We start from the raw sequence: 12,776 nt of genomic DNA, 5'->3' as shown, positions 1-12,776 counted from the left end.
AGGAAGACTGAATGACGTTTCTTTATCTTTTGACATTTTAAATTAATCATGCTAATTATATATTTAATGTATAATGCATGGCATATTACTACTAAGTTTAATTTTCACTTAAGATGACAAATCGAAGGATTATAACAAAATGTTGCTGAATAACTTTCACTGTAACGTTGAGAAAGGTATACTTTTTTATACAACAAGCTGATTCCTTTATATTCAAGTGGGCTTAAGAAGATTTTACCATTTAAGCTTGTTTTTCACCTGTCAAACAAATTAGTTTTCATTTACAAATATTGAAAGTATAATTGCACTAACAAGCTAGAATAATAAACAAAAAGATAAAATATTATATTAAAACGAAACTGTTAACGTAATATGGCCAGTCGTTGAAGCAAAACGAATAAAACACAATTAGATATTTTTTGCCAAACTATGCAACTGAATCAATTGAGAATCAAATATAGCTTGCAAGTACATGTAATCATTATTGAAAGTAAATACATCCCATTTTAAATACCAGTGCTGTTTATACGTTGCACTCATTAATCTAGAGTGTACAAATGATACCATGGATTTTGATAAAGATTAGTTTATTGACAAAGTTCTTGGAATGATTCTCAAATAAATGACTGTGGTTAGCTATTACTTTAAACTGATCAGACCATTTCATAATTTAATATGTATGTTTTATATATATTACAACAAATGAAAAACAGAGTGTTTCAATGATTTCATGACTTAAAACCTAATACTAAAAATCTAATTTCCCAGAAAGGCAAATGTTACTTAGTACACTAAATACTTCTACAAATAAAATGAAGCCAAAGCTTACCGTGTCCAAGGCACAGCGTTATTTCTTGGCGGAATATCAAGACTTGTACTTCTCTTTCCTTCCTTCCAGTGGATTTTAATGAACATACTGTGAGACATGGTTTTGATTCTCACCCAATGATCGTAAATATCTTCAGCTTCAAATTTTGTAATTGTTTATCACAACGTTAACCCTATAACTATTTTCACTTTGTTTACGCTATTAAGAGAATTTGACAAACAATATTATACTTTTTAAAAGTTAATTTTTATCATAAATTATGAAAACCCAGAACAGGGTTTCCATTTACACGAAATTTTAGGGCAAAGTATTTGTTTATTGATGTATCATTAAGCACTGCAAATCAGTACTGCAAGTACTGGAATCACATTTATCGACGCTACAATAGTCAAATATAGCAGGTTTTATGAGTCAATCTACTGATACATCACTATGAACCTACAAGAATGTCGACTTACTTACTTTTAAAAGGAATTAAATGCAGATAGGTTTTCTTTTCTATGATACGCAACCATTGGAAATAGTCAAAAGTTCCTTTTATTTGTTGTGGCTAACAATAGAACTTGAATGTTAAAGAGTCTGTTGCTTATATGGCAAAAGCAAATCGCTCTGTAGAGGAAATATGTTCACAGTATCGAAGAGACCAGGCCAGCACCAACGGAGCTTATACGAGTTGACTGGTCGGAGATTATGGTTTTCAGTGATAACCGATCGATAGAAGGTCCAACTTCTAATAGTTGTAAACTCTAAGTTTTCAGAGTGTGGGTGGGGTGAAAATGGTGGTTCAGTAATAGAACGTAGGTTTACCCTATTATGTTATAGAATAGAGATATTTGACTTCCTGTTTATTTTAATTAATAAAGGATGCATAAAGTTAAGTCAAATATCTCTATTCTATAACACAACAGGGTAAACCTGTTTATTTTAATTAATAAAGGATGCATAAAGTTCAAGAAATCGAAAATGGAAAGAATTATAAACAAAAAAATTCCAAACGACAAAAATTATTTTTTTAAAAAAAAGAAAGATTTTAAGAGGAAAACAATTATTAAAAAGAAAGATAAAGTAAGATATGAAAGAAAGAGGGAAAGAATAATTAAGACAAAAAATGGGAATGAAGATGTTGAAAGGACAGAGTTGTGGTAAATTTACATTACAAATTTCGAAACAGAATATTGAGAGGACACTATAAGAAAAACGGTATTTTAAAAGGATTATTGAAAATATTTACAAAATTATATACTGGGTTCGTTTGTTTGTTTGAAGCTTATTAATACATAGACCTTATTCTATAGCTAGTTTAAATGAATAAATTGAGCATTGTGGCTAAGAATTATCAATTAACTGTTTGGTAGCTAATTTACTTCTATAATGATAAGTCAACATTTAGCTTATATATGTTCAAATATAAATATCTTATCGTTATGTTCATCATAAAGACGCAAATCTTTTTACATGTTAGAAGAAAATTGTTAGATTAGAAAGATGTTAATCTAGAAGGTGATTTATTCAACGACGCTTCAAGCCTAGTACTAAATAATGTACTGAGTGTGATTTATTGTTAGAGTAAATAAACTGATCAAGTGTGGTGTGGTACTGAGTGTGATTTATTGTTAGAGTAAATAAACTGATCAAGTGTGGTGTGGTACTGAGTGTGATTTATTGTTAGAGTAAATAAACTGATCAAGTGTGGTGTGGTACTGAGTGTGATTTATTGTTAGAGTAAATAAACTGATCAAATGTGGTGTGGTACTGAGTGTGATTTATTGTTAGAGTAAATAAACTGATCAGGTGTGGTGTGGTACTGAGTGTGATTTATTGTTAGAGTAAATAAACTGATCAGGTGTGGTGTGGTACTGAGTGTGATTTATTGTTAGAGTAAATAAACTGATCAAGTGTGGTGTGTTGTTGTATCGTCATTTTGCATAGTAAATACGATGCCAAAAGTGATTTGTTTGTAGAGTAAGTAAACAGTCACTCTCGATTATTAGATAAGTATAAGCTTGCTTATGTCGACTTTAGACCCATATAATCCTTTCAATATCTCCATTGGAAATTATTAAATTGTCTAAATACTGCACAAATCTATCTAATCTATTTATAAAATAAAATTAATGTTCACTAAATAACTTTAAAGAGCAGATTAATCTCTTGTAATTTAGGTTTCAACTTTTCCAGACATCTTTCAATAGTTTTCTCCGCTTTTGAAATATAAACTCCAGATAATATTGTCTATTAATTTATCCAAAATAGATAATACTATCCTAAGAAGTAGAATAACTGAATTACGTTTAACTACGCTTATTTTGATGACTATCATAAAATTACTTTAACAAGAGTCATATTACCCGTAAATAACACAGGCCTGCGAATTTAAACTTTATAAAAGTTATAAAAAGTTATAAATGTTTTGGTTTTAATATCGGATTTTACATAATTCAGCTACGCAGATTCCAAAAATAATATAAATTTATTTCTATCACGTAAGGATATTTTTACAAATCGGGAAGAAATTTAATCTAGATCAAATTATTATTTCATTTACCACAATGAACATTTTTATTATCATGTTTGTTAACAATAATATAAACAAACTGAAGAAAAAGGAAGAACATTGATGTCAAACGAATATGCATCCTCATTCATCCTGATTTTTTTTGTGAAATCTTCGTCTTTCAATCTCAAAACTATGTGTTGTGGTCTTTCTTTTATGTATTGCGTTATGATGTTTTGTGAAAAATATGCACTTTATGGAGAAAAATGGATATCATTTTCGGATTCAGCGTACAGGTATTACTGCAGAACATGTACAAATTTCAAGACAGTTATACCATCGCAGGCCTGTGTAAAATACTATAAAGAATCATGTCCAACTACAAATTACCGATTACAAGAACATCAAAAGAAGAGGATACTGCAGTTGTTTGTTTTGTTTTGAATTTCGCGCAAAGCTACACGAGGGCTATCTGCGCTGGCCGTTCCTAATTTAGGGGTGTCAGAATAAAGGGAAAGCATCACCACCCACCGCCAACTCTTGAGCTACTCTTTTACCAACAAATAGTGGGAATGACTGTCACATTATAACGCCCCCACGACTGAAAGAGCGAGCATGTTTGGTGGGACGGGGATTCGAACCTACGACTCTCAGATTGGGAGTCGAGCACCGTAACCACCTGGATAAATAAATATAAACATTATAAACAATTCTACATTAATTCACCTTATAGATTTGTAGGTACGTATGTCCAGCTGAATTACTGGGTTTGAAACTTTGCTTAGAGTTAGGTGTAAGAAAGTCAGAATGAAGGCATAACAAATTTTCCCATTGTTAAAACTATTGTAGCACACAGCAATAAGTTCCCAATTTTTGTTTGTCAGTTTTGGGATATGAAAAGCAAAAGAGATATATTGCTAATAAAAAGGGATTTTTCAATATTTTTACTTGCTGTTATAACCAGCGAAATTTGTTTTAAAAATCTGTAATATTATTAACCAGCTGCTTTTTCTCTTGTTTATCAGATCCAAATTAAGACGGCTATCCACAGATAGCCTTTGTGAAGCTTTGCGTGAAAATTCTAAACAAACAAACAAACCATATTTCATAACCTATACATCAAGATACATAATATTGTTATTTTCCTGTGAGGTTTGTCATCATAAAAACGTTTAAAAACCACAGGTGAAGTTTCATGCTGAGTTCAGATATATTATATAAATGACTCTAGAATCAGAGAAAAGAAATATCAATCCTGTTTTAAAAAATGACCCCAACTGATAATAATCACCTCATTTGTAAAATAAGTGTAAATATTTGCAAACTGTAACTCAAATTGAGTGTTTTTTTAATTATTAAAAAATAATTTGAAAAACCCTATACCATTTATGAAATTATACAGGCGTCAATCTTGTCATTTAAACCCGGTAGGTAGTTCTAAGATATGTCACGTTGTTCTACTCATAAAGAATCTTGAACAATCAGAAGAATAAACCATGTTTGTTCGGATGTCAAACTTCTAGAGCAACATAAAATACAATTTTACTATAGGTACTGATGTTTCTTAAACGTCCTTCTTAAAAGGAATACATAATTCATACCTCATTTTCATAAAACTTTATATTCATACCAGTGATCCACATTTTGCAGATTAAAGTGACAGTTTTCATGGTGGAAAGACGTACGATTGTTACCATCTTGTTACATATGATATTGACCATTTTGTGAATAAACAAATAGGATATTGATTGAAAATTGGTTACTCACATGATGCTGAAAAATAATAGTAATAATAAAGAAATAGAAAACGGATTTCTTGTCGCTTCTGTGTGGACTTGGTTATTATGTTTGTACACTGCATTTTGACATTATTGTTTAATTTGTTTATAGGAGATAATGTTTAAAGATTTATTGATAAAGTAGATGTTGAATAAACAAAGTAATGACGTCGACGTCCTATTATCTAAATAGTTTTTTGTTTGGCGTAACACAGTACTACCTGATGATAAAAGTGTTGTTCGAAATTTAACTTTCATTGAAGTGAATGAAAATACATCTCTTTCAAACTCAGCATCCTGAAACATAGAACAGTTTGTAAAACTTGTTAAAGGAAGGAGAATCACATTATTCGAGGTAGATTAGCAGAAAATATATTGTTTGTAGTTAAACACAGAGCTACACAAAGGGCTATTTGTGCTCTGCTCACCACGGGTATCGAAAGCCGGTTTCTAGCGTTGTAAGTTCGCAGACGTACCGCTGTGCCACTGGGAGGCGGATTAACATGAACGCGTTACTTTCCTCTGTACGTGAAAACGTAAACACTGTATCAATGATTGTTTAGATTGAATAATTTTAAATTTTCTTAAAAAAAATTATTTTGCCTATTTTCCCGAAAATAAATAGAAAGCTTAAATATACTACTGTGCGCGTAATTAATCCAAAAAGATAAAACCTCCGGCTTTCAAACAACCCGAAAACTTTCAACTATTTAATTAACTAAATAAAAGAACGAAATTTAAAATATAATCAATATACTTTATAATACAAATATTTAAGAATATTTTCTGAAAGAGAAAAAAAAACACATTTGGGCTATAAATGTGTAAACGATAGATCAGATTATTTTATTACAGATAAAAAAATCTCCATTAGTGCACTTAGAATTCATCTCTTTCAAGTAAGTAACGACCGTTTATAAAAACTAGACAAAAACACGAGGCAGTCGAAATTGTTCTAGTGGAAACACTTAAATGGTTTTGTTAGGTATGATTTCTTAAATCACTGTTTAAGTTTTTACTTGAATAAAACCAATATTATCTTCTCAATCATGCGCACACAATTTCATATGTAGTAGCACACAGGTATACGATAATTGAAGTTCAGTGCATATAAAAATGGAAGTTGCATTTGAATCGAATGAGAAAAGGTAATAGAAACGGTCGTGCCCCAAAAGTTTCAAACAGTATAAGACAGTGATTAATATATTACTGTAAAATATAGCCGATGCTCTTATTTATCTAAATCCAGCACTGTTGTCTGAGATTTTAATTGGTTTTTACACCTACATAAACATGTGACGTACTGAACCAAGGAATCACTAATAGAGTATACAAATACAGTCTCAAGTGGATTTCATGCTAATCTTCTGTTATTACGCTTTTAGTTAAGTGACACATAAAGTCTCCAAAGTATTGTATAAATTATTAAGAACCAGATAACTTAATTGATGAAGCACATTTTGTTAATATATTAAGTTGGCAAACAACGATTTATAAGCACAATAAAGTGACTTTTTTTTGGGGGGGGGGTTGGGGTCGTTACAACAGACCAAAAATAAATCAATGTATTATGCTTATAAATCGTTGTTTGCCAACTTATTATTAACCAGAGAACTATAAAGCAAAGAACAATTGTTTGAATACATATAAACACTACTGAAGAATGAGAGAATAATATTAGGCATTGTTATTATATTGATAACATTTAGAAAGATGTAAATTATGTTTTCAAATGATTGTGCATCTCACAAATTATTGCTCAGCATTGGTTTTATATATTGAATTTGAGTTTGCAAGTATACCGGACTGTTCAGACAAAAGTCCCTTATAATGGTAATCAAGGTCTTCATCCGGGAAGAAAAAAGCTAATTTTAAATCCTGTTATTATATAAGTTTGACTGGTTTATTTTTATTTTAAAGATAAAATGTTCACTTATCAACGAACACATGTTGCTTATCAATTCACTTGTCTTTTGTTCTCGTTGTGGACGAAGCTGAGTGAGATCTTAGGTATTTTACTTTTCTACATCTAAAAATATTATTTAAAGCTAAGTGCAGTGAATTATATGCATTGCACTGAGGATGACGTCCGTTTTAGTTCAGATTTCTAAGTTTCCATGCAATGCTGTAATGTTAGAACTTTACCCATTAGAAACAATGTACTCCAACATTTGTAACTACCTATGAATATCTGTATGACTGTTCTCTCAATATTATAATCGAAAAGAAATGTCAATTTGAATTTTCCTGCAATACAGTAAAGTTGTTGCAATGTTATGCGTCACCTGGTTGAATCATCTTTTTTTTTAATACAACCACATGTTCAACGAAGGTCAAAGTTTAAGTAAATCTAGGAAAAAGAGTGCACAGTTGAAGGGGACAACCTGGGTGCTTGTAGCAGTAAAAACACCTCTTTGGCTCTACTCGCACAAATGGCATGTGTTCAGGTATTCTAGACCACAGGGGTCGAAGCACTTGCCAAGTTCCTTGTGGCTTACCTACTGTCTTCTAAGTATTGTCGAACCTAGAAAAACAACAGTTAAGCGATACTACAGAATTCTGTGCTAAGAAATTACCTTCTGTGCGAGATAGAAGCAGGTATAATATAAACGAAAACAGATATAATTAACAGATTCACGAGAGGGAAAACTTAGTTTGATGATGAACAACACAACCACAGAAGTGGAGAACCAAAACATTTATCTGATATACACATTCCATCTTCAGCAAATTACTACAATATACAACAACTATGATTACAGTTGACACTAAAATCTTAATTACAAGCTACCCAGACTTGGAGCTGTTCATTAAAGAAAGTTTACCTACTAAACGAACAATAGCTAAAAACTTCTGTTTAGTTAAGTCTATTCTAATTAATTATTTCTTATTAGCTATATAGATACTTATGCTAATTCAGTTAGTGTGGGTCTATAATATTTCCAAATTTCACCTAACTGCTTTCACATATCCCCACCCAACAGTTACAACTGTTTACCTTTGTACATAAGCTTTTGTTTAACATTCAAGTGATTAATTGTAATCACAATTATTGAGTTTGTTGTAGTAACTTGCTAATGATGGAATGTGTATATATACCAAAATGTCCAATAAATATGTTGCTGTTGTTCTCTTCTGTGGTTATGTTATTCATCATCAGATACAATTAATATTCATTTAAAAAAAAGAAATAATGGCTACTCACTAATATAGATAAAGAACAAGAAATTGCTGGAATTTATTCAGATTTACACGTAGTAGGTAGCTGAAGGCTTACACAAAACTTGTAAATAGAGCAGCCTAAAGGTAAAAAGTGGAAGAAAGGAGTAATAATTAAAATTAAAAAATAAACGTTAAAAGTAGGGTATGTTACGGTGAAAAAACGTAATTGGCAATTATAAGTAAGGAAAGCTGGCTATTTGTTTATTTGTTTTGAATTTCACCCAAAGCTATTCGACGGCTATATATGTGCTAGCCGTCCCAAATTTTGCAATGATAGACTGGAGAGAAGGCAGCTAATGAACCCCATTCACCGCCAACTCTTGGTCTACTATTTTACCAATGAACAGTGAGATTGGCCGTCAAGTTATAATGACCCCACGGCTGAAAGGACGAGCATGTTCGTTGATGGGGTATTAGAACCCACGACCCGCAATTGCAAATCGAGTGCCTTAGCCAACAGGCCATCCCAGGCCAAAAAGACTTGGTGAGAATAAAAGAAAAAGTAATGAAAGCAAAGGATGGAAAAGTGAGTTATACATGTTGGCAAAGCGATTTGATAAAGGAATATATCAAAAAGGAAAAAAGATTAAATATCAAAAGTTGTGGGATTTTTGAGTTATTTGTAAAAAACACTTTGACGAAATCTAATTTCTAAACAGTGTAGGTTCAATGAGATGAAATAAACAGTTTCCACTCAGAAATTGCCGAAAATGAAATGTATTAATGAAACATTAATATACTCCTCGGTTCCATTAATATACAGAATAGTGGCATTTCGTCCACCATCAAAACGTTACTTGAATTATTAGGAGTTTTATTAAACTTAGATGGAAAGAAAATTCACAACTGTTGACTTAAACAGTAAATTGAATTGAAATGCTTTTCTGCTACATAGTGTCAAAAAACAACAACCCAAACTGTGGAAACTGTAAACGTTGTAATTAATTATGCACAGTAACAATGTTAACATCTTAACACATTCGTTAGTGTTGTTGTTTTTCAGAGTTGGGAACTTAATCTACAAGCGAATACCTTTGGAAAGATTAAACATTATAAAATCCACTTAGGAATGTTAAGCTTAGCATATTAATTGAATAAGGTAGTAAGTGTTACGTTAATTATTGTAACTAAACATCCAAAGTTTATAGTTGCTAAATCCGCCATACAAAAACATTTTGTTGATTTTTGTGTTTAGAAGCAATCATATAAAAACTTGTCTCAGCATCGAGAGTAGCTGTCTGAAATTTAAGTTTTAAGCGATCAAATAAAAATGTACAGTTATGAATAATACCACTAAAGTAAAATTGCAGAAAATTAATAAATGTATTTTCATTTCTAAAGGCGACTTCCAAGGACAGTAGGCCCGGCATGGCCAAGTGGTTAGGGAGATCGACTCGCAATCTGCGGGTCGCGGGTTCGAATCCCCGTCACACCAAACATGCTCGCCCTTTCAGCCGTGGGGGCGTTATAATGTGACTGTCAATCCCGCTATTCGTTGGTAAAGGAGTAGTCCAAGAGTTGGCGGTGGGTGGTGATGACTAGCTGCCTTTTCCCTAGTCTTACACTGCTAAATTAGGGACGGCTAGCGCAGATAGCCCTCGTGTAGCTTTGCGCGAAATCCGTAACAAACAAACAAACCAAGAACAGTACTAAGTCTGTTATACTACAGACGGATTTATTTATAAGAATACAAATGCTGGGTTGTGAGAAGCGTTGCTAAGTTCAAGAAGACGTAGTTCCACTCAACAAATACGTTGACAGTGGGTAGAGATTAATAATACGTCTTCGCCAACAGTTATTGCTGCAGAATAGAAGATGAAATTGTTTTATTGTCGAGTGGAAGAAAGTTTCTGGTTAATAAGGCTCAACAGGTGGAAATGTGCATTAGAACAACATAAAACGTTATGATATTGCTTACGGTCGAACGACGTGTTCGATTAGAACTTGTAGTTAAATTTGATTAATTACTTTGCGTATAAGTTTATATACGTGTTTGTTGTTTGGTTTAAACGCAAAACTGCCCAATGAAATAACTGCACCTTCCCCACTGCAGATATCGAACCCCGAATTTCAACAGTATAAGCCGACAAGCTTACCAGTGAACCACTGAGAGGCAATTGTATATATGAATGATATATACAAATGCGCTCTTTCTCATATATTTATATGCATACTCAAACTCCTATCGCGCGCGCGCGCACGTACATACATATATATATATATATTGTCGATTATTTTTCTCTTCGGAAAAACATAAATTATGATATAGTAGTTTATCTCCCACTGTTTGAATTCAGTTATTTCTATCACGTTCGAACAAGTTCTAAAACAAACAGATTCCCTTGGAAATCCATCCAAGGTGGTTCTGATGGCATAGAATCTATACATCTTGTGTCGACCAAACAGCCAGCAGGCAAATAGAAGTCGAACCTCACATCAAGCTTTGTGTTACTTCTTTACTTATACGTACAAATTTTAAGAAAACCAAAACCTGTTCCTGCACATTCTTATCTGCTTTATTTTGTTACACTTTTGTTACTTTCATATAAACAGTAAAATATACATTTCTGTATCAGAAGAAGAGTGTTGGAAAAATATAAAGAAAGATACTGTCGTGACTCAAGCTAGGCATAAAAAAAAAGTCTACTACAAGCAAGAGATAAGTGGGAGATGCTAAAATGGATGCTGTGATATGTAAAAAAATAAGAACTAACGGTAAATTGATGTTTAAATATTTTAAATTCGTTCCTTAAGGTTATGATATAGATCATTTTCAACAATAAATAATTACAGAATTAAAGAACAAAACAAAGATATTTATACGTTTTTATTCAAATGTTTATTTCTCAACTTCTAAACGCAGTTAATGAAACTTAATAAACTGAACTATAAGGAAACTCAAATAAGACTCATAGAGCTATCAGTCGAAATAGTAAATAATTCTAGTTCCTATATGTAAAAAGTTAAATAATTTTGAAATTCTGAGCATCATTCCGTTTAGACTAGAATATTTCATCGTAAAGTGCACAGAGAATTTAGTTGATGACGTTTTTGAAAAATATACCAGTTTTTAGTTTCACTCATTATTGCTAAAACTACAGAAACTATATGAAAATAATTCCGGAACTCAATTACATTGTTATAGCTAAAGTATTTTCGTAACTGGCACTATAAACAGTTTTTAAAAGACCTACAAAACTTTTTCCATTAACTAATGAACTCAGGTTATTTCTCCTCCACATTTATTGCTTCCAGTCCAAGCATTACTATTTAAAAATGCTGCTAGATAGCATAAAAAACTATAATTAATTAGTAAAGTTTAATTAATATAATCTAAATTATAAATGTGAAAAATGCACCCTCACATTTTCGTATACAGAATTATCATTATATCTTGATTAAGTAATAATAGTTCAAGTAATTTCACCGAAATTATAACTCTTATATGAGCTTTTCTGCAACGTAGGCCCGAAAACAACAACAAAATACATTATTGTCTGAAGATGAATAAAGTCAATATTTATAGATCTCTCTATGACGTTGCTAGTATGAAAATATTTTATACAAGAAAACTTTAGACTTTTTTGGTCTCAGTATTGTTATCGATTAGTGAAAATTTATATAATATATCACCAGCTATTCCGTTTTGTTTTTGTTTTTTTGTTACCAGTATTACTAAAGTATCGAAATCTTCATGGTTTCCATACGTATATAGTTACTTCATCACCCCAAACTGATGCGTCCATGGAGCAATTATCAATACATTAAAATCAAGGAAAGCTAACCTAACTTAGTAAATATATGTAATTTAACATACCGATCTAATTAAGAGCATGCTTTGTTATAAAACAAACTTATAAAGATTATACGCTATTGGCTTACCACCTGGTTACCCTTGCTCTTATCGATATTTTGTTCCTTAATCCCAATATTATGTCAGTAAAACAAACTTATAAAGATTAGAGTGTATTGGCTTACCACCTGGTTACCCTCGCTCTTATTGATATTTTGTTCCTTAATCCCAATATTATGTCAGTAAAACAAACTTATAAAGATTAGACGCTATTGGCTTACCACCTGGTTACCCTCGCTCTTATCGATAGTTTGTTCCTTAATTCCAATATTATGTCAGTAAAACAAACTTATAAAGATTAGACGCTATTGGCTTACCACCTGGTTACCCTCGCCCTTATCGATAGTTTGTTCCTTAATCCCAATAATATGTCAATAAAACAAACTTATAAAGATTAGAGGGTATTGGCTTACCACTTGGTTACCCTCTCTCTCTTATAGATATTGTGTTCTTTAATCCCAATAATATGTCAATAAAACAAACTTATAAAGATTAGAGGGTATTGGCTTACCACTTGGTTACCCTCGCTCTTATTGATATTTTGTTCTTTAATCCCAATAATATGTCAATAAAACAAACTTATAAAGATTAGAGGGTATT

The 12,776-nt window shown here is 31.7% G+C and overlaps 1 protein-coding gene across 3 annotated transcripts in view; it reads right to left on the bottom strand.

The window, feature by feature from the left end:
* The window catches only part of LOC106459793 (GTPase-activating Rap/Ran-GAP domain-like protein 3), a 427,929-nt gene that overhangs the window by 327,928 nt on the left and 87,225 nt on the right, over positions 1-12,776 (bottom strand). The window contains exon 1 of one of the 3 annotated variants that reach the window (XM_022386656.1): positions 830-1,043. The exons of the other annotated variants lie outside the window; for them this stretch is intronic. Within the exon in view, the coding sequence (XP_022242364.1) occupies positions 830-927 (98 nt within the window). The 5' untranslated portion in view covers positions 928-1,043. Of the gene's footprint in view, positions 1-829; positions 1,044-12,776 lie in introns of those variants that run through there. 3 annotated transcript variants of the gene reach the window in all.

The sequence above is a fragment of the Limulus polyphemus genome, unplaced genomic scaffold, assembly GCF_000517525.1.
Source record: "Limulus polyphemus unplaced genomic scaffold, Limulus_polyphemus-2.1.2 Scaffold30, whole genome shotgun sequence".
Lineage (NCBI taxonomy): Eukaryota > Metazoa > Arthropoda > Merostomata > Xiphosura > Limulidae > Limulus > Limulus polyphemus.
Note: the sequence above shows the minus strand (reverse complement) of the source record. Positions and strands in the feature narration are given on the sequence as shown.